Raw genomic sequence first — 20,975 nt, 5'->3', positions numbered from 1 at the left:
CAGCGTTAGGAAATGACAACAGCGTTGCAACCAGGGAGGGAGAGAAGGAAGGAGGAGAGGATGAGGGAATGATACTGCGGGCAACCCTCTGTTCTCAGTCATAACAATGTTGGAAGTTGAATTACTGGTGCTTTCCCATACGAAGATCCAGGCTGAGATATTCCAGAAAGATGGTTGCTTACAATAGTTGATCAGTTTAAGAGCATAGGAAGAGCCCTGCTAAATCAGACCAAAAGCCCATCTAGACGAGCATCCTGTTCTCCCAGATGTCAACCGGATGCTTCTGGAAACCCCACAAGAAGGGTAAAAGCTCAACAGCCTGCTCTCCTGTTTATGATCCCCAGCAACTGGTAATCGGAGGCAATCCTGAACTAGCTGGACTGATTTAGCCTGAGGCAGTTTCATTTGCCCATCTAGTCCAGCATCCTGTTCTTACAATGGTCTGGGGAAACCCAGCCAGATGGGTGGGGTATAAATAATAAATTGCTATTATATTATTAAGATCAACCAGATGCCCCAATGGGAAGCCTGTGAGCAAGACCTGAGTGCATACTGCCTCCGGCAGTGGAGATACAACATAGCCTTCATGGCTAGCAGCCATTGATAGACTTATTCTCCATGAATTGTTAAATCTTGCAGAAGTGAAGTCCATAGTTTAACTATGGAAGAATTCAGTATCCTATATGTTAAATCAGCCTTTGCTGTGCTGGTTCCTTTGAAAAGCCCTGCTGGATAGATTGAAGGCCCATGTATTCCAGCATCCTCTTCTCCCAAGTGGCCAACCAGATGTCTCTGGGAAGCTCACATGAAGGGCCTGAGGGCAACGACACTCTCCCAACATGTGATTCCCAGCAACTGGTATACAGGGGCATTCTGCCTCCAGTAGTAGAGTATAGCCTTTGTGGATAGTGGCTATTCATAGCCTCCTTCTTGAGGGGTGGGTCAGTTTGAACCCACCCCTTCCTTTTTTGTTTCTTAGGAAGGGGATGATGAGCAGTGGGAAGTTTGGGACTGCACAGATGCATTGCCAGAGCCAATACGGTTTTCTCATACATGAGTCCTTCTCTGCTGCTGCCAGGAGGCTATTGCTGTAGCTATTGTCCACCAGGTGGGCCAGCTATTCCTTGGCTTACCAAACACAACTCCTCTTACCTTCCTGAACCCACCCCTTCCTAAGGGTTTGGTGCAGGTAAGAAAAGGCCAGAAAGAAACTCACAAAACAGGCAAACGGAACGACAACTGAAACATGCCCCAATGATCATTATCCCATCATGAGAACTTTGATCCAATTTGCATAATCCGGTACTTGATTCACATATCCCGAAACTATGCATGAACCAAAGCACAGCCATCATTTGAAATTCGCACTTCTCTGCATTTTGCAATGTGGTTCTCCAGCCAAAATGAATGGGAGATTAAATATACTGCTTTAACTGCGTACCCTAGTTCTGTGTGCACTGTGAATGCAGAATTGAATCCCACCCCTTGCCCATCAGCTGATATCACACAGTACCATCAGCTGCTTCACAGGTAAGTGTGGTTTGGCTCCTGGACCAAACTGCACCCTCTAGTGGACCAAGATTGCCCCTCAGGGTGCAGGTTCCCTGCCCTTCAGCTAGATCAGGCACCCCCAAACTCGGCCCTCCAGATGTTTTGGGACTACAACTCCCATCATCCCTAGCTAACAGGACCAGTGGTCAGGGATGATGGGAATTTTAGCCCCCAAACATCTGGAGGGCTGAGTTTGGGGGTGCCTGAGCTAGATGGACCAGCAGTCTGACATGGTATAAGGCAGCTTTCTGTGTTCCTATCCATCATGCCACACTTAGTTCTCAAAGCACATCCAGCAAACCTCTCTAAGACATGAAATGGACTGCAGCCTGGGCATCACATGCCTGTGTCTGGGTCTTTTCTCTTTATGGCCCAATCCCTTCCAAGAATCTCTCATTTAAAAGGTGAGTGCATTCCAATAACACTGCCACACACACAGGCACACAAAGGAGGTTGCCAGGCAACGCGGCTCATGAAACAGCCCCACCAGGATATGAAAGTACTGAGCAAGGCAGTTCATGGGCAAAGCAATTTAACGTTCGTAATGTTCCCTTTTGCCGTGTGCAACAATAACAATGCCTGCATGTATAATATATAGTTGCAAAATCCAAAAGAATCATTGCAAACTGTCAGGACTCTCATTGCCTTCCTCCAGAAACTGTTTCTGTGCACGGGGCGTTGGGAAGCAGAGTTAGGGAGGAAGGAAGGAAGGAAGGAAGGAAGGAAGGAAGGAAGGAAAGAAAGAAAGAAAGAAAGAAAGAAAGAAAGAAAGAAAGAAAGAAAGAAAGAAAGAAAGAAAGAAAGAAAGAAAGAAAGAAAGGTGGTTGAAAAGGAGGGTGCAAAACAGAGCCAATAAGGGTTGTGGCTGGAGGGTTGTGGCCTGGAGAGAGTCCAAAGGGACACATGGGGAGGCAAGGAGGGATGCATATGTGTGTAGACCTGAGGTTCTCCACTCCGGGTGTAGGATGGCAGGAGATGGAGCACAGCGCAGTGGTAGTGCATGCTTTTCCTTTCATTAAGAAGGTCCTAGCTTCAATTTCTCTCTCACACACAAAAAGATTGGGTAGGTGGTGATGGGAGAGACTGCCTGTCTGGAACCCTGGAAAACCACAGGCCACATGACTTGAAGACTGCAAGTCCCATCGTCACCAATGGGTGTGGCTGGTGTTTGGGGATGATGGAAGTTGTAGTTTGAGAAATATGTAAGTATAAAGATACCTGCCTTCGTCTGTAAGAATTGGCTCATAGAATCCCCATTCCTGGGTAACGAAGGGGAACAAATTTGTTCAGTTCACATTTTCCTGTAGACTTACCAATTTTGCATTTGCTAAACTAGCAAGTGAACCAAAACGCAGCTACCTTTCAAAATTGTACAGCTCTAAATTTTGTTATGCTGATTGCCAATCGAAGAAATTGCACAAAACTGCATATATTTGTGAAAAATAATATGCAAAGCTATATCACATTAGGAAAGATGGGTTCCAGAAATGCTTACATTGGGCAGTATTGTCATATGAAAATGCATAATTTTGGGGAAATGCACATGGAATGTACCTTCCTTAAAAGAAAGCATTGCACATTGATGTGGAAATAGGGGGAATGGAACTTCTTGCTGGAAAAATGAGAAACCAAGAAAAACAAAAACGACAGATTCATCCATCCCTACTAATCTGCACTACTAATCACCTCATTTGTCTCCTGAGAAATCTCTATGTGGGACAAGAAGCTACAGTTAGAACTGGATATGGAACAACTGATTGGTTCAAAATTGGGAAAGGAGTACGACAAGGCTGTATATTGTCTCCCTGCTTATTTAACTTATATGCAGAATTCATCATGCGAAAGGCTGGACTGGATGAATCCCAAACCGGAATTAAGATTGCCGGAAAAAATATCAACAACCTCAGATATGCTGATGATACTACCCTGATGGCAGAAAGTGAGGAGGAATTAAAGAACCTTTTAATGAGGGTGAAAGAGGAGAGCGCTAAATATGGTCTGAAGCTCAACATCAAAAAAACTAAGATCATGGCCACTGGTCCCATCACCTCCTGGCAAATAGAAGGGGAAGAAATGGAGGCAGTGAGAGATTTCACTTTCTTGGGTTCCATGATCACTGCAGATGGTGACAGCAGTCACGAAATTAGAAGACGCCTGCTTCTTGGGAGAAAAGCAATGACAAACCTAGACAACATCTTAAAAAGCAAAGACATCACCTTGCCGACAAAGGTCCGTATAGTTAAAGCTATGGTTTTCCCAGTAGTAATGTATGGAAGTGAGAGCTGGACCATAAAGAAGGCTGATCGCCGAAGAATTGATGCTTTTGAATTATGGTGCTGGAGGAGACTCTTGAGAGTCCCATGGACTGCAAGAAGATCAAACCTATCCATTCTCAAAGAAATCAGCCCTGAGTGCTCACTAGAAGGACAGATCCTGAAGTTGAGGCTCCAGTACTTTGGCCACCTCATGAGAAGAGAAGACTCCCTAGAAAAGACCCTGATGTTGGGCACAAGGAGAAGGGGACGACAGAGGATGAGATGGTTGGACAGTGTTCTCGAAGCTACTAACATGAGTTTGGCCAAACTGCGGGAGGCAGTGAAGGATAGGCGTGCCTGGCGTGCTCTGGTCCATGGGGTCACGAAGAGTCGGACACGACTGAACGACTGAACAACAACAACAACAAATCTGCACTGTCTCTCTCAATCAGCTAGGATAGACATTAGGAGATTTGCCAGAACACCCTCCCTTGTGATTTTCGAGGCATTTCCTCCAAACCTCCACTTTTTCAGGCAAATAGCAGCCTGCAGCTTGTTTGCAGTGTTAAAAATTCTGCACCTGTTGATATTTTTTGTCTCTCAAAACTGTGAACGTTTATTTTCTTTTCTGTTTCTACTCCAGTTTGCAGTAAACACATACAAACCATGACACCAACCCTCATTCACCTCTTCCTAGCTGACGTCTGCTAGCAGTTCGGCATTATATTCTGGGCATGTCAGAACGTAATGCAGTGTAACAAGATGTGATATGTTGGATGAGACTTTATGTAGCGGAAAAGGGTTCCTGCGCTTTCCCCCTTTTTATTATTTACATTCCCAGAGAAGGTTATGTGCCACATGAGGTCTCTGCAGAGATAAATAGCTAACCTGAGCTGGCTGGCAGCTTCCCCAGAATTCAATAAGGACTCTTCTCAAAATGGTCACCTAATGCTTTGAAAGAGCTGGCCTTCGAACGCAGCCTTGAAGGACCTCAGCCCATTAAGAGACCTTGTACAAGTTCCATGCAATATGCCTTGGGAAGACATTTGCATTGTTTAGGCAGCTATGAATTAGGATGCTGCAGAGGCAATTCTGAATTGGGTTGTCTCATTATTTGAGGTCATGATGAACCAGTAATACCATTTGAATGGCTAGTTCATGCATGTATCTGAGCATCATGTGTTTGCTGGGATAACTCATTCGGGATAGCATGAGACTCTTAAACTCTGGGTTTGTGGGTTTGAGCCTCACATTGGGCAAAAGATCCCTGCATTGCAGAAGATTGGACTAGATTACTCTGGTAGTCTCTTCCAACTCTACAATTCTTTGATTATGGTACAGAAAAGATGAGTGTGTTTTCACCATTCTGATCCTTTCCACCATCCCAGGGGGAGCTCACCAGCATGCTTGCCCAAGCATTGCTTAGGGATAGGAGAGAAATTTGTTTTGTATGTTATGCGCAGTGGACTGCTAACCCAATCTGACTCTGCCAGACTTGCTTGCAGGTCAAAATGCAACTCCTTAGTCTGACAACACACCTCTCTGGATTGCGCAATACAGTTTTGGTTTACCAAAAATGCACTTGGAAAAAAAATGCATATTTTATTTAAAATATGTTTGCAACAGCATGCGTGTCTTGCTGATTAACACATTGAAAAATATGTTTGTTATATTAAAAAGTGCGTATGAAAATCATATAACAGGATAGAATGGCACGCAAGGGGGTGGAACAGGATAGACAAATATGCCAGTGAGAATGAAATGGGGTGGCAGGGATAGGGGAGACATTCATTTCAGATTGTATTTTAATGCAAACTTACTCAGTTCACACCTTCTGAAGCAATTTATGAAATAAAACCCAGCCATTCTTAGAAATTTGCATTTATCTGAATTTTGCGATGCAGATCTATAACAAATGTTTACAAAAATGCGTACAATAGTTGAAAGTGTGCATAAAAATACATATACAGTGGTACCTCGCAAGACGAATGCCTCGCATAACGCAAAACTCGCTAGACAAAAGGGTTTTGCGATTTTTAGGTGACTCGCAAGACGAATTTTTTTATGGTCGTGCTTCGCAAGACGAAAATTTCAATGCATTCCTATGGGAATTAAATTCCTATGCATTCCTATGGTCGTGCTTCACAAGACGAATTTTTCACAATACGAAACAACTCGCGGAACGAATTAATTTCGTCTTGCGAGGCACCACTGTACATATAAATTATTTATATTTGGGGAAATTGCTTGTGTACAAAAAATGGTTTATTAGGAGAAATTCATGCTAAAATGCTGGATAAATTTTCATGAGGGTTTTTTTAAAAACTAAAAAGAAATCACAGATTGCTGCAGAATTGCGGGGAACTGAATTTAATTTTGGAAAAATGAGAAATAAAGAGCACTGAAACTGACAGACCCTTCCATCCCTACATCTGATCAAAAAGAAGAAGGCATCTTAAAGCAGGAACAAGGCATCTCAATTAACATGCTGTGCTCCCCTCCCTTCCCACCCCTCTGAGAACAGATAAGGATTGTTAAGGCTTCAGTCATAAATTTTATTTACTTTTTTTAAGGCAGAATGTTGTATTTGGCTCAGTGCTATTTACAGCTGTTGTCCATTAGGGGCCCTCAGGAGTCCAATTCCAAGCCACAAATGCAGAATCCCATAAGTTTCGCTCAGCAATGAGACCAGAGAGCAGTTCTAAATCATGGTGAGGGCGAGAAGACGAGAGAGGGAGGGAGCAGCCAGTAAAATCACTGGGAAATAAGAAATACGATGCATATGATTCAGGAGCAGGCATTTGTACTGTCTGTGGCTTCAAGCATAACACAGACTATATAGGAGACAGTGGGTAGCCAATATGGTGCCCTCCAGATTTTGTTGAACTACAACTCCCATCAGTCCTGGCCAGAAAAGTCAATAGTTGGGGATGAGGAGAGATGTAACACAGTGTCCTCCAGTTGTTGATCTGCAGCTCCCATTATCCCCAACCAGCAGGGCAAATTGGCATCTGGAGTAGACAGGTCTACAGGCCTGTGGAACATCTAGCCAAAGGTAGCTGCTCTATCATCTGTTGTGAAATGCTGCTGAGCAACCCCATTGGGAAAGGCCTTCCAAATAGGGGGCAAATCTAGCAACTCATGGAGAAACACCCAGTGAGTGCAAACTCCAGGCTTTGACAGATAAAGAGAGGGGCATGGTTCATATCAAGACCCTTGGACATGCTTCCATCTCCTTTATGCTGGATTCATTTGTTCTGCAATCGTCTGGCACCATTATAGACTATTTTGCCTCTGGCCTTGCCATGTGGTCCTAGGAAGGGAATGTGGCCCTTGAGCTGAAAACTGATTCTCCACCCTTGCGTGAGATGATTCCACAATCCATGGATGACAGTGAGATACACAGTAGCACCACGGCGTGACATAAAGGCAGCTTTTGCAACAGTGCTCTTGCTTTAGACTTCTTAAAAGAGAGAAGTGTCGTTCCTACTTCGTCCTTCCCTTGGGGCCTCTTCCGAATCCAAACCCCACGAAGCAACTGAATGTAGCTTTACATTTTTCTGAAGTGATCTGGTTGAGCATGACAAAACAGTCTCAGAACCAGCGTGGCGCCATCAATTGTTGCTTCCCTGTGCAAAACAAAAAAAGGGGGGGGGGACGATCTCTCATTGAGTGTCACACCAAATCATATAATTGTCAGATGGGTTGCCAGCTAGGGATCAAGATTGTCACCACTCATCATTCTCAGAAAGAAGATATTTCATTCTCCTTCCACTTTTACTGGCAAACTTTGAAAGGGACTCGGAATCAGAAGTGGCTGTTCATTACTCGAACAAGCGAGTGCCTGGAATTGTGTTTGCAGCTGTGAGTAATGGTGTTTAAATTGAGACAGCAGATATGTGCCAGCCCACACATTAATTTCTTTGTAAGAGGCCACATGTGCTGAAGGCTCACTGCTCCTGTAGTGGCCTCTGATTCTGACAGCCAGTACAAGGGGCTGTACTTGGAGAGCCCTCTTTTAAGCTGTGCTTTACCCCCACTCTCATCAAGCTGAAAGCCCCTAGCAGCTTTTCCTTGCTAGAGATAATAGGGAACTCTGGCTCTAAGTAAGCAGCGGAAGGAATAAGGTAGTGTACCACTTCAAACTTGAGTTGGAGTAGCGACATTTTTGCATGCTCATGTAGGTCAAAGAAGCCAGCTAACCTCACCGCAAGCAGAAAACTGGAATTGCAGGGGGTGTTTGGTTTGATTGCTGCTGATTTTACTGTTTTCACTTCTCTTCATCAAGCTTCCTTAAAAAAAAAGAAATTATAAATTTTTAAAGCTGTGATTTCTTTCAATTATTTGTATTATAATTTAATCTGCCTTTTATTGAAAGGTGCCTTTTAATCTGCCTTTTATTGAAAGGTGGACATACAATTCAAAATTTAATATTTTAAAATATTTTAACCTTTGTATTTTTAAAGTAGGGTTGTAAATTTTCACTGATTTTCTTGATTTTTTTGGTATACTATAATGAAGTGTATAAATTTTATGAACTAACGCACACACACACATACACATACATACACACAGAGAGAGTGAGAGAGCAAACATTTCCCCTGGCTGCACTAGTACAGGGGTGAGGAACCTATGACCCACCAGATGTTATTGGACTACAACTCCCACCAGCCCCAATCACCATGGTCAGGGATGTTGGGTGTTGGATTCCAACAACATCTGGAGAGCCGAAGATCCCCACAGTAGCACATGCATGTTTAGTTTTCTTTCCTTGCAGGTTTTTTGTGTGGGCTTTTTAAAATATGGGGGAACATTGGAAATGCTACTCCCCACCTGTATAGTCTCCAACAGGTACAATCCATTCAACAATCCCAGAATATGACCACATCATTCTACTGCATATGTATTTATACACACGAGACCCAAATCGCAGCATGGCCTATTTTTCTCCCTTGCTTTTTTTAGTGGATGGTACTTTCCCCCCTTTCTCAGCTGCAGGCTAGAATAGAGAGAGAAAATAAAGAAGACAGCTGGTATGTTGTCAAATGTGATGCAAAGCCAAAATTGATTGGAAGGCCTTGATTCCCTGCCAACATCTGTCTGTAGTGGCTGTCAAAAATGATGACCACTACAGGCATATGTGTTTTTGCTACATGTTTGTTTAACCTGACAGAGTAATGGAGAAAGCAGCTCTGGGTGTCAAAGCCAGTCGTTCCTCCATTTCCTCCCTCTGACCAGTTGAAAATTGCTGAGTGTTTTGGCAGACCAGTTAACAATTTTTCTGCCTGTTGTAGCAATTGCAGTGTTCTGTGCTAGATACTGTATGGTTTTTAGTTGTATTTGTATTGCTTCTTTTATCTCTTGTATTTTTTATTTTATTTTATGGCATTTCAATTTGAATTCCATAGACATGCCGTGGTCCACATGAATGAAGGCAGTGGACCACTGGTGCTCCAAAACAGAAAGCACTGTTCTTTTTCCACTCCGAAGAAAAGTCTCACGGGGAAAGTCTCACGCTGCATTCAGTGCCATTTTGGAACATAAAGCTCCCGTGAGTTTATTGGGACAGATATACAGTCGTAACATGGAAGTCGAACGGAATCCATTATGGAAGTCCATTTGACTTCCAAAACATTCAGAAATCAAAGCGTGGCTTCTGATTGCCTGCAGGAAGCTCCCGCAGCCAATCGGAAGCCATGGAAGCCCTCTCAGATATTTTAGTTCCAAAGAACGTTCGCAAACCGGAACACTCACTTCCGGGTTTCGATTTGTTCAGGAGCCAAGGTGTTTGGGATCCAAGGTACGACTGTATGTTAATAATAATGATAATAATAATAATAGAGAGGGAGAAGGACAGGAAAAAGCATTTTTTAAAAAAGAATACCCCTCCCACTGTGTTTTCTAGGTGACCGTCCTTATGTGGTGCTTATGGCAAGGGTCCACCCTGGTGAGAGCAATGCCAGCTGGGTAATGAAGGGGACACTTGAATTCCTGCTCAGCAACGATCCCATTGCAGATCTCCTGAGGCAATGCTTCATCTTCAAGGTCATCCCCATGCTGAATCCAGATGGAGTCATCAATGGCAAGTGAGTTACATCACTTGGGTTGCAGTTACTAGCAAGCAATTAAGCTGACATATTAAAGGGCCTATGGAGTTGTGAGTTCCAGCTACTGCGTTCAGCAACAAGGGGCATTCCTTATTAGTATGAGATACGTTAATGAGGAGTTGTAGTGGTATATGGTGCTGCCTGGTCGGCTGCCCTTGCTAAGCCTCTTAGCTTTCCAGCTCCCATATTCAAACCCTAAATAATTCCTATTTTAACGGATTTTTTAATTTTTTAAAAAATATTATATATTTCAACATTATTCAAACCACTGTCAATGGTATACAACTTTGGGCCCTTGTCCAGTTGTGAGTTGGAGCTGGTGACGCCTCTTGCCCTTCCCTAAATATACCTGTAGAATGCATTTATCAATATGATGGTTCTCTCAAGTTTGTATTTGGTTCACCGAATAATGCATTTTCTGGGTAAATTAACTGTCTACCTTTTAACCAATTAATCAGTTATTTAGCCAATTAACATAAATATTAGAGTAGTTCAGTGGAAGTGACATAGTGAGTGTATTTAATGAAGACAACAGTTTCCCTTGACTGATTAACATGGGGAGGGGGGCTCATTTGTTGCTTGGCAAATTATCTTAAAACACATTGCTCGAGTCATGAGAGGCTGATCATTTACATCAACGACATCAGTGCTGGAGAACGTTTAAAGGGAAGGAAACTTGATTGATCATCAGTTTTTTTAAAAAATCCACATTTTAAAAAAAACAATAAAATACCACCACCCCGCCAGGTGTTAATGAGTTATTCAATCAGACTGCATGTTAAGTTGAATTAAGGCCACATTAAACACAGCGTGTCTACTACTTAGTAAGCATGAATAAGTTTGGAACCAGCTAAGTTTTACTCTGAGTAGAACCATAGAAATGAATTGACAAGGTCCATTAATTTTAATGGGTCTGCTCTGAGTTGCATGCCCTCCAGTATTTCACAGATGGAAGTATAGAATTGTTTGTAGTGCCCCAATCCTAGTGCCCAGGAACCGTGCCTGAGAAACTCAGTTGTTTCTTCTTGTGTCATGGTGGTCTGGGGCTTGCTAGGACCATATCAGTAACTTAAGGGGGGGGGGGACATAAAGGAAAAAGAGAGAGAGAATATTTTTTTTAGCTGTGCTTTATCCAGTTTCTCAAGTGAGTTCCCTTTGAAATAGAAAGGAGAGGCAAAGGTTTACATGAGGGGGGGGGCTTATTGGAAGCTTTGATTTTTATTTTATTTTTAGTGTGTGTGTCTCCATACTTTTCAGAATGCTTCACTTCTCCTTCACACCTTTCATGCTGTGGCAGTGATACAACAGCTGAAAGGGAAAGTAGCTCAGGATCCTATTGAATGAAATAATGGGATATTGCCCTGAGCTGGTTTTCAAATCTCTCTCTCTCACAGACACACACACACACACACACACACCTCACAGCCCCTGAGAAGTTGAGGGCCAGACAAACACCTTTTGCTTTCCTAGCTTTCCATTATCACTGCACATAATTAAAATCTCCACTAGACACAGGCCTGGGGGAACACCTGACCTTTCTTGCAATTTCCAGTTGACTCTTGGAAAGAATGGCGTTCCTTGAGGAGCAAAAGCGTTCTCTGCATTTCTATGACTGTATATCACAAGTGAAAGTTGCAGCAAAATGTGGCAATGTGGAATCCTCCTGTTTCAGGTTCCTGTCAGCCAGCCATGCCCTTTTCCAGGATGCTCTATTCCATTTCCTCCTCTGGTCTCCTAGCCTCCGTGCTCCCTGCCAGTCATTCTGTATTCTATATGCACTGGGCATACTCAGTCCCCATTAGGCTGCCGTGTTCTCGTTTTTGTCTCCTTAGCTGTGTATTTTCAGTCTGGATCCCAAACTGAATTAAGCTGATCTGGGATTTGCCCAGAATGATTGTGTGTGTTACACACTCATAAAACATGCGGTTGGTATTGGTGGCAAGGAAAAATAGGTGTAAAAGGAGAATTCCTGGATGCCAAGATCCAGGTTTGAAGCAAGTACTCTTTGGTGAGAGAGATTTAAAACCACAAAACATGTAGCAAAGTAAAGCAGGAAAATCTAAGCTGTTAGACCTTTGAAATATGCCCTTGTGAGTTCCTTCTAAGGTTTCTGTCTTCCTCCAGCATAGAAAAAAGACCACACGTTTGGTAAGATAAAGATGGTTTACTTACAAACTCTGAAAATGTCGGTTTCATGTGCTTTTCCATGCAGCATTCAGAAAAGTTGCACAGGCAGTAAAGCTTGACTTAATTACAGTGGTGAAATTTTCTAAATTATTGGTATAGGAACACAAGATTGGCTTGTGAAAGCCATGTGGTCTTAGCTGCTGCAATCAGCACAAATCTCCGCACACACTGAGCTTTACTGGTAGATTGAGGGGAACAAAGTCTTGTTTACCAAGTCCAGTGATGGCCAAACTTGGCCCTCCAGCTGTTTTGGGACTACAACTCCCACCATCCCTAGCTAACAGGACCAGTGGTCAGAGATGATGGGAACTGTAGTCCCAAAACAGCTGGAGGGCCAAGTTTGGTTATCACTGACCTAGTCCCTCTGAAGGTGAGCTAAGCCTGGCAGGACAGCTTCCCCTATAGTATTAACCCCTTCATGCATGATTTAGACATAAGCATGAGGCTGCTTATCCCACAGCTGGGCAATGAGGAGCAGGGGCAGAAGGAGATGATGTGGGCAAGACATCAGAATAAAGCAGATGGCTCATCCTTGAAAAACTTTGAGGAATATTGCATCACCCCTCCTAGGTGAGGTGTTGTGGTGAGGTGATGATTTCATGGCAAAGACGCCTGCTCTGAATGTTACCTTTTAAAATACCACTGTTCCCTCTGGTTGCTGCTGCTTTCTGGATGAGCTGAGAAGGGACCCCACCAGGACCAGGAATCAAATGATGAAAAGATGATGTTACAATGCCACACAGCCATTCAGGTTTGGCTATGCAGCGACATTACCGAAAATGGTGCGATATGAAAGCAGCATAAATCAATAAGTCAACCTTTTGAAAGAAGTGCTGAAAAACCTCTGAAGAGAAGAGAAGGAAGCTTCCCCCACCCCTGCCGCACCTCCTGAAAACATCTGTGACAAGCCAAGCAGTTTCAGTTCACCTTTCCTCCCTGTGTTCCAGAGCCCTTCCAATCATGCTGCCTACTTTCTCCAACTCACTGTCTTTAAAGTGCTGGTGTAAATTAATATCTTCTCCTGTCCTTTGAAAGCTCATAAAGAAGCCAGCCAGGACAATTTTGAACAAGATGATTATTATGAGTATCCCCATTCGGATCTGACTTTTTAACGAGCAGAGTGATTTTGCATCTCGCACGCAGATGCCCCTATAAATCTCTCCCCCCTTCCCTCTAGTTGTGCTATTGATGCTGCTTCCGTCTACTTATCTCAGCATCTTTCTTGATTTAGAGAGGGATTCCCCCCCCCCTTCCCACATTGCTTTGAAGTGGCTCGTTCTGCAAGTGCCAAAGCCTTCCTGCTCAGTCACGGAGATAAGGCACCAATATGTGGCATTTAGAAAGGTTTCCTGCCAGCAGCCTAGACATTGGCTGCCACATCAGTGTACACCCTGCCCAGTTGAGGAGAGCTCTCATCCCAACAGGACTCCAGGAGCTTAAGAAGTCCTGAGACAAACCAGGCCGGGGTACTTGCTTTTGCTAATGTGATCTGAAAGCTATAAGCAAATGTACTTCTACAGCAAACATGATGGTGGTGATGTAATTACACTAGTGCAGCATATAGCTCAAGTGGGGAACATCCCCCTACCCTGCTGATTCTCCCTGGAAGCAATGAAACAAATATACCCATGCTGTGTCCCACTTCTGATTAGAACAGCTGCATGTTTTCTCTTGTGGTTAAGTGTCCCAGATGGGCAGCAGGTTTGAGAACATTACATACCTACCCTCACAAACAAATTGGTACATGACTTGGGTGGAATCTAGACACATATAAAAACCACTCTGAAAATGATTTTTTTTAAAGTGTTTTTTTTTAAAAAAACATAAAGTCGTACCTTGGATCCCGAATGCCTTGGTACTTGGACGTTTTGGCTCCCGAACACTGCAAACCCGGAAGTGTGTGTTCCGGTTTGCAAGTGTTATTTGGAACCCGAACCTCTGACGAGCTTCCACAGCTTCTGATTGGCTGCAGGAAGCCATGCTTTGATTTCCGAACGTTTTGGAGTTTGAACGGACTTCTGGAACGGATTCCATTCGACTTCCAAGGTACAACTGTACATCAAATTTTCCATAAGTCTCACCATCGCCATCTAGTGTCACATTGTATATTGCACTTAAAACACACTTAAAACGTTTTATTTGCAGCTGTATAGCTGAGTCCCAAGGACAAGTTATTCTGCACTTAACTCTGTTGAACATGATGTGTATAGCAGGGATTTGCACCTGCATTGCACTGCCTGAAAAAGGAAGGTGCAATTAAGCCAAGGGAAGGTAACCATAGGTGTACAATACATAGGGATGATTTGCATCTGCCGGGCAAAAAACTGAACTATGTTTCTTGCAGATAAGTTTTTCAGTCATGTGTGATGCTAATGTGCAAGGAGGTGGGGGAAGTGACAAAGTTTGACACCTCTAGGCTGTTGTCTCCAGGAAGGGCGTTACCTAGTTTGTACCTATTGTACACCATTATACTGAGCTAGGGCTATACTGTATAACCCCTTGGTAATGAAGCAATCTTTCTATTAGCTTGTAATAAGGACTTCTTCACCACACGGTAAGAATGATATCCCAGCTTGCTTGCAATTTTGCCTAATATTGATATTTTTTTCCAAGGCACTTCCTCTGAAACAGTGCATTTTTGTACATTACTTTCGTCGCTATATCAATCTGTGTGTGCACTTTCCCCAAATATATGCTTCTTTGTATTGCAACAGCATCACAAGAATTCAGAGAAGTGCATATTACAAAGGATGGCTGCGTTCTCTTTGGGAAGTGCAAATTAGGGAGGTTCTTATTAAAATGGGACCCGAAAACATTTCTTCCGCGTCTGCAATCTGGAGCTATATGAAACAATGGTTTGACTCAAGGATAAGAGAGCCTTCTTGAATAAAAAATATGGCGGGGTAGTGCATTGCTCCTCTTTGAAGCATAGTTTGGAGATAGTAGATAGCGAAAAGCTTTTCTCTATCTCCCATAGCCCTACAACTAGAACACTTAGAAATCTGGGACATCCATTGAAGCTGAAAAATGATTCAAGACAAAGAAAGTACTTCTTCACACAATGTAGAGTTAAATTATGGAACTCACTACCCAGAGGTGTTGTGATGGCAGAGGCGCCAGCTTGCGAGGGCAATGGGGGAAGGGGAACGTCTTGCATGATGTCACATGTGTGTGACGTCCTGATACCACACGCGCAACATCCGAATGTTGGGAGGAGCCAGAGGAGAACCAAACACAGCAGCAGCATGGCCTCCTCCCACTGCTTTGACCTTCTAGCACATTCAATTCAGCTGACACATGTACCCATGGTCAGCAGTAGTTGAGTTGCAGCACCTTCTCAGCTAGGGGTGCAAGGAGGCATCACTTTCCATCCTCCACTGTATTCATTGCATGTCCAGTCGTACCTCGGAAGTCGCATGGAATCCATTCCGGAAGTCCGTTCGACTTCCGAAAAATTCGGAAACCAAGGTGCAGCTTCCGATTGCCTACAGGAAGCTCCTGCAGTCAATCAGAAGCTGCAGAAGCCATGCCTGACGTTCGGTTCCAAAGTACGGTCACAAACTGGAACACTCACTTCCGAGTTTATGGCATTTGGGAGCCAAAACGTTTGACTCGCAAGGTCTGACTGTAGTGCCGTTTCCGTTCCTCTGCAGTTCAGCTTCCACAGAAAACCATGTTATTTGTCTCACTGTTTGCTGTGGTGAAATCGTGTAATTTATATAATTTACCTAATTAATTATGTCAGCTATGTTGTCCTTACATTATTCCACCTCGTTCATTTCAGTGCAAAGGAAACACAATGCAAATGGGGTGGGGTGGGGAGGAGTATTCAATTACGTGTCGTTTGCAGACTGAAGGCAACAGCAGCAGCGAATACCAATCATATTCTCTGGATTGATTTCCTTTTCAGACATGGGATGAATAAGTGAACATCAGCAATTTCCGCTCCTGTTTCTGTTTTCATTGGAATTCTCCAACATCCCTATTCTCAGCTGCTCACTTTTTTAACTGGCACACTCTCTTAATGTCACGCCAAGAAATGCCTGGGCCACATCACTTGTGCAAGATCCAATCCTAAGCTGGCATTCTCAGCTCTTGGCTAGTCTTTCCCAGACACTGCGGGTCCAGATAAATATTGTTATTTATGATACCTAAATTTAGGGTTATTAATTGCATCAGTAAAAAAAACAAACCCTCCTAATTTATTTCATCGTAAACAGCAATAATGAACGCTGCCAAATGCTAATTCCCACTGCTTGCCAACTGTGCCTGTGTTTGATTGAGTTTTTTTTAACCCTCTTCCCAGAAGTATTAAATTAAAAATGATTCAGAGCTGCAGAATCATTGATCAGACTTGGAGTTGACAGAGAAATACATGGACTCAAAGTGAAAGATTCTTGCAGATCCTCTTCGTCTTTCCAAACCACCCCCATTTCTGTTCCCCTTCCCAACCCAAACACTTGTGGATATATTGACACTACAGGCAAGCAGAGAGACTGGAAGATAGGAAGCTGGGCTGATAGGCAAAAACACTCAGAGGAAGGGGGCAGGAATCCTTTGCATTCTGAGAGCCACATTTTCTTCTTGGCAACTTTCCAAGCCAACATGCCAGCTGGGCGGGGCCAGAGGCAAAAGTGGGCGGAGCAGCATGTCACCATTTTACCTTTGTACAGTAGGCTAGTTTCCACACACCCATCCTTATTCTCCGTTTGGGCAAACATAATCACATTCCAACCAGTTCAAAACACTCACAGTGCAAAGCAGTGAGAGAGTTTTGAGGGCCAGACGGAGAGGTCTGGAGGACCCCATTTCCTCCCTGGGCTGGAGGTTCCTTATCTCGTGAGCCAGAAAAAGAGATGCGGGAACCACAAAAGCCCTCTTCATGTGTTACTCAGATAAAGGGGCAACATGGCTTTGCTGAACCTTCTCCTGAGGCTGTGTGCTTGCTTCTGGCCTCTCACACATTGAGAGAGGACTTTCTAATATGGTGGCCACCAGCAAAAGCATCTTAGGAACAGAGACAGGAAAGTATCTGCGCCTGACACCTTGGAGAGGCCAGAGTCTGGTTTGGTATGGCACAGCTTCTAAATAATAATAATAATAATAATAATAATAATAATAATAATAATAATAATACCCCACTCATCTGGGCGGCTTCCAACAAAATACTAAAATACAATAATTCATCAAATATTAAAAGCTTCCCTAAACAGGGCTGCCTTCAGATGCCGAGAAGGTTTGCAAGTAGGCTGCGGGGCGCCCTGCCCCCTACGCCTTGCCCTCGCTACGCCACTGCCAGAAGACCCTCGGAGCTGGACCTCAGTGTCTGGGATGAATAATGGGGGTGGAGATGCTCCTTCAGGTATACTGGGCCGAGGCTTTTCAGGGCTTTAAAGGTCAGCACCAACACTTTGAACTGTGCTCGGAAACGTACTGGGAGCCAATGTAGGTCTTTCAGGACAGGTGTTATATCGTCTCAGCAGCCACTCCCAGTCACCAGTCTAGCTGAAGCATTCTGGATTAGTTGTAGCTTCCAGGTCACCTTCAAAGGTAGCCGCACGTAGACCACATTGCAGTAGTCCAAGCGGGAGATAACCAGAGCATGCACCTTCATACTGGGGAGGATTCCAGGTGTGTGAGAGGAAGGCCAGCAACGACCACCTCAAGGACTGCTCTAACTGGGCTTTCTCCCTACCTTGCCAACAGCACAGGGCAGTCCACTGCCAGCTGCCCTGTCGGAGGAATCCTGGTGAGTTTTAGATACGTCAACCTTGTGCTTTTGAAATGCGTAATTTAATGTTGTTTGTAAGGCTGCCTTGAAGTGTTTATTTCAGTAACAACAGGGACTGAAATTAAATAAGTAACAGCAAATAAGTAACATGTTCAAAACGTGCTGATGCAACAGACTGGCAAAGATAAGGACAGGAGGCAGGTAGTGGCAGAGATACCAATCTGGCCACCCAAGGCTTTTCTGTTGCCCATGCAGAACAGCTGCCTTTGGGTGGAGTCAGAAGGTTTGGATAGCTTTCTCCACCTGTGAAAAGAGCCTTGACACAACTGTGCCAAACCTCAGCTGCTTTCTTAGGGGCTATTGAGTTGGAGGCTGCTGTCATTGGCAGGTCACTGCTGACAAGCCAGCCCTGCCAGGGCAGCCCTGAAAAGGACCATCCTTTGAGTCTCCCCTTTAAGGTAGTGTGAGGGTAGTCACCCAGGGGTGACTGGTTGTAGTTAGGCTTGCATGTAGTTGAGAGATTGGAAGAGCCGGGTACAGTGGATGTGAGTTAAGTGGGCGTCCAGGCGAGCGATGGAATGCTAGAGAGCGGCAGCTGCAGTGAGAGCATGAAGGCAGCTCCCAAATGTGATTGGCAGATATCTGCCCATTTTGCTGTTTGCTATCGTTTTGATGCATTGCACTTTCATTGTATGCAGCAATATATTGTGTGCCGCTTTGGGGCCCCTGGGCCAAAAGAGTGGTATCTAAATAAAACTTCATGTAATATAACATTGTGCAATGTAAAAGTAACAAATGCACATTTAATGTGTGAAAAACAGCTGCCGTTGCAGAGAGGGGGGAAATACCCCAAGGTACCAGAATCCCAGCACTTGGTTTTGAAATCCAGGGCTTGCAAATCGCCATCCTCTCTTCTCATGGGCCACAAGAACTCTTCCACTCGCCTTCACTCTTCCAGAGTGTTATTTATTCCATCCTTTATCTGCCAGAGCTGCCTTGCTGCATGAATTATGAGCTGGCTTCGTTTAGCACCACTGTTTCCTCCTTGGCAAATGCACTCCCATACATCTTTGCTCCCCAGGAATGTGTTTGCTTCTCTATTTACAGCTTCCCCCCAACTGCTCCCTCCCGTCCGCATTTGCTCCAGCTTCCCTCCCTTGCTTTCCCCTTGCTCAGTGGCCCCATAATGGCCACAGAGATAAATAAAATGCATAATTCTTCCCAGTCATTGTTATTTTCCGCTGCCGTTGTTTTTGTTGTTGCCCTGCGCGGTAATATATATAATAACAAGGAAAACAAATCTTATTACTAAAGTAATTACAATAAATAAAAGGGCGAGAGAAGAGTTGAAGAAAGGGGTCGCCGGGGAGAGATTGCAGTAGGGTTTTGCTTTGTTGTGTTTTAGTTTCCTTCCTTCCTTCCTTCCTTTTTTTTAAAAAAATGTAATTTGCTCAGGGTGTACAGTGTGCCGTGCTGGTGAGGAGTGGGGAGAGGGATGATGGCTAATTAGCGGCCAGGTGTCACATTGGTGGCAACATGCCCACCTCTCATCTCCATGCATCCCTGGGCCTTTGGAAGAGGCCACATTGCTGCCCCATCACTCAGCTCTAGCTGCTCTTATTGCACTGAGCCTCTCTGCACTTTGAGCTGCCTCCCTCAGACATTCCAAGACTTCAGCATGACCCATTTACCCCCTTCCCTTCCGCTTTTCCACTGTGCATTGTGCACTTTCATGACTGTGGCAGGGAAACAAGCACTTATACCTTGCGTTTCCCCAGTGCCACTCATTGCACATACTGTAATCTATTCCTGGCTGGAATAGCCCAGAACCCAAGGTTCATACCCAAGGTCCTTATAAGAGAGCCAGTGTGGTGTAGTGGTTAAGAGCAGTAAACTTGTAATCTGGGGAACCGGGTTCGTGTCTCCGCTCCTCCACATGCAGCTGCTGGGTGGCCTTGGGCTAGTCACACTTCTCTGAAGTCTCTCAGCCCCACTCACCTCACAGAGTGTTTGTTGTGGGGGAGGAAGGGAAAGGAGAATGTTAGCCGCTTTGAGACTCCTTCGGGTAGTGAGAAAGCAGGATATCAAATCCAAACTCCTCCTCCTCCTCTTCTTCTTCTTCTTCTTCTTCTTCTTCTTCTTCTTCTTCTTCTTCTTCTTCTACTTCTTCTTTTTCTTCTTCTAAGGTAAAAGGTAAAGTAACCCTGGACGGTTAAATCCAGTCAAAGGTGACTATGCAGTTGTGGCGCTCATCTTGCTTTCAGGCCGAGGGAGCCGGCGTTTGTCTACAGACAGTTTTCCGGGTCATGTGGCCAGCAGGACTAAACCACTACTGGTGCATAGAGGACCGTGATAAGTGCCAGAGCGCACAGAAACATCGTTTACCTTCCCGCTGCAGTGGTTTATCTACTTGCACTGGTGGGCTTTCAAACTGCTAGGTTGGCAGGAGCTGAGACAGAGCAAGGGGAGCTGACCCTGTTGCGGGGATTTGAACCTCTGAGCTTCCGATCAGCAAGCCCCAGAGGCTCAGTGGTTTAGACCAAAGCGCCACCCACGTCCCCCAAGGTCCTTATAATACAGCATGAACAGCAGCCAGAACCCAATGGGAAACCCTGGCTGTACACAGTTTCTTTGGAGAATGAGGAGAGCCCTCAGCAGCTCTATCAGAGACTGTATGCTACCAAATACCACTTTCTGGGAATTACAAGTGAGGAGAGTGCTGTTGCCCTGCTCCAGTCATGCTTGAGGCCTTCCACACAGGCATTCTTCCATATTTGCTTCATTTCCCATTCTTTGGAACTTCATCCATTTTCCCATTGATATCAATGGAATATCCAGCCAGTATTCTGCTGCCTCTAAGTTCTATGTTTGCAATCTTAATGCCATGAAATTTAGATGATAATAATTATAATAATGACAACAACAACAACAACACAACAACAACAACAACAACAACAACAACAACAACAACAATTTATTACTTATACCCCGCCCATCTGGCTGGGTCTTCCCAGCCACTTTGGCAGCTTCCAGCAGAATATTAAAAACACGATAAAACATCAAATATTAAAAGCTTCCCTAAACAGGGCTGCCTTCAGATGTCTTCTAAAATTATTTCTTTGACATCTGGTGGGAGGCCATTCC

The 20,975-nt window shown here is 44.3% G+C and overlaps 1 protein-coding gene across 1 annotated transcript in view; it reads left to right on the top strand.

The window, feature by feature from the left end:
* The window catches only part of LOC117056939 (cytosolic carboxypeptidase 4-like), a 211,096-nt gene that overhangs the window by 136,454 nt on the left and 53,667 nt on the right, over nt 1–20,975 (top strand). Inside the window, exon 18 of the mRNA XM_033167644.1 lies at nt 9,712–9,892. Within this exon, the coding sequence (XP_033023535.1) occupies nt 9,712–9,892 (181 nt within the window). The remainder of the gene's footprint in view (nt 1–9,711; nt 9,893–20,975) is intronic.

Source organism: Lacerta agilis, chromosome 13 (genome assembly GCF_009819535.1).
Source record: "Lacerta agilis isolate rLacAgi1 chromosome 13, rLacAgi1.pri, whole genome shotgun sequence".
NCBI classification, from domain to species: Eukaryota; Metazoa; Chordata; class Lepidosauria; order Squamata; family Lacertidae; genus Lacerta; species Lacerta agilis.
The sequence above is the reverse complement of the archived record's forward strand: the minus strand, read 5'-3'. Positions and strand labels throughout refer to the sequence as shown.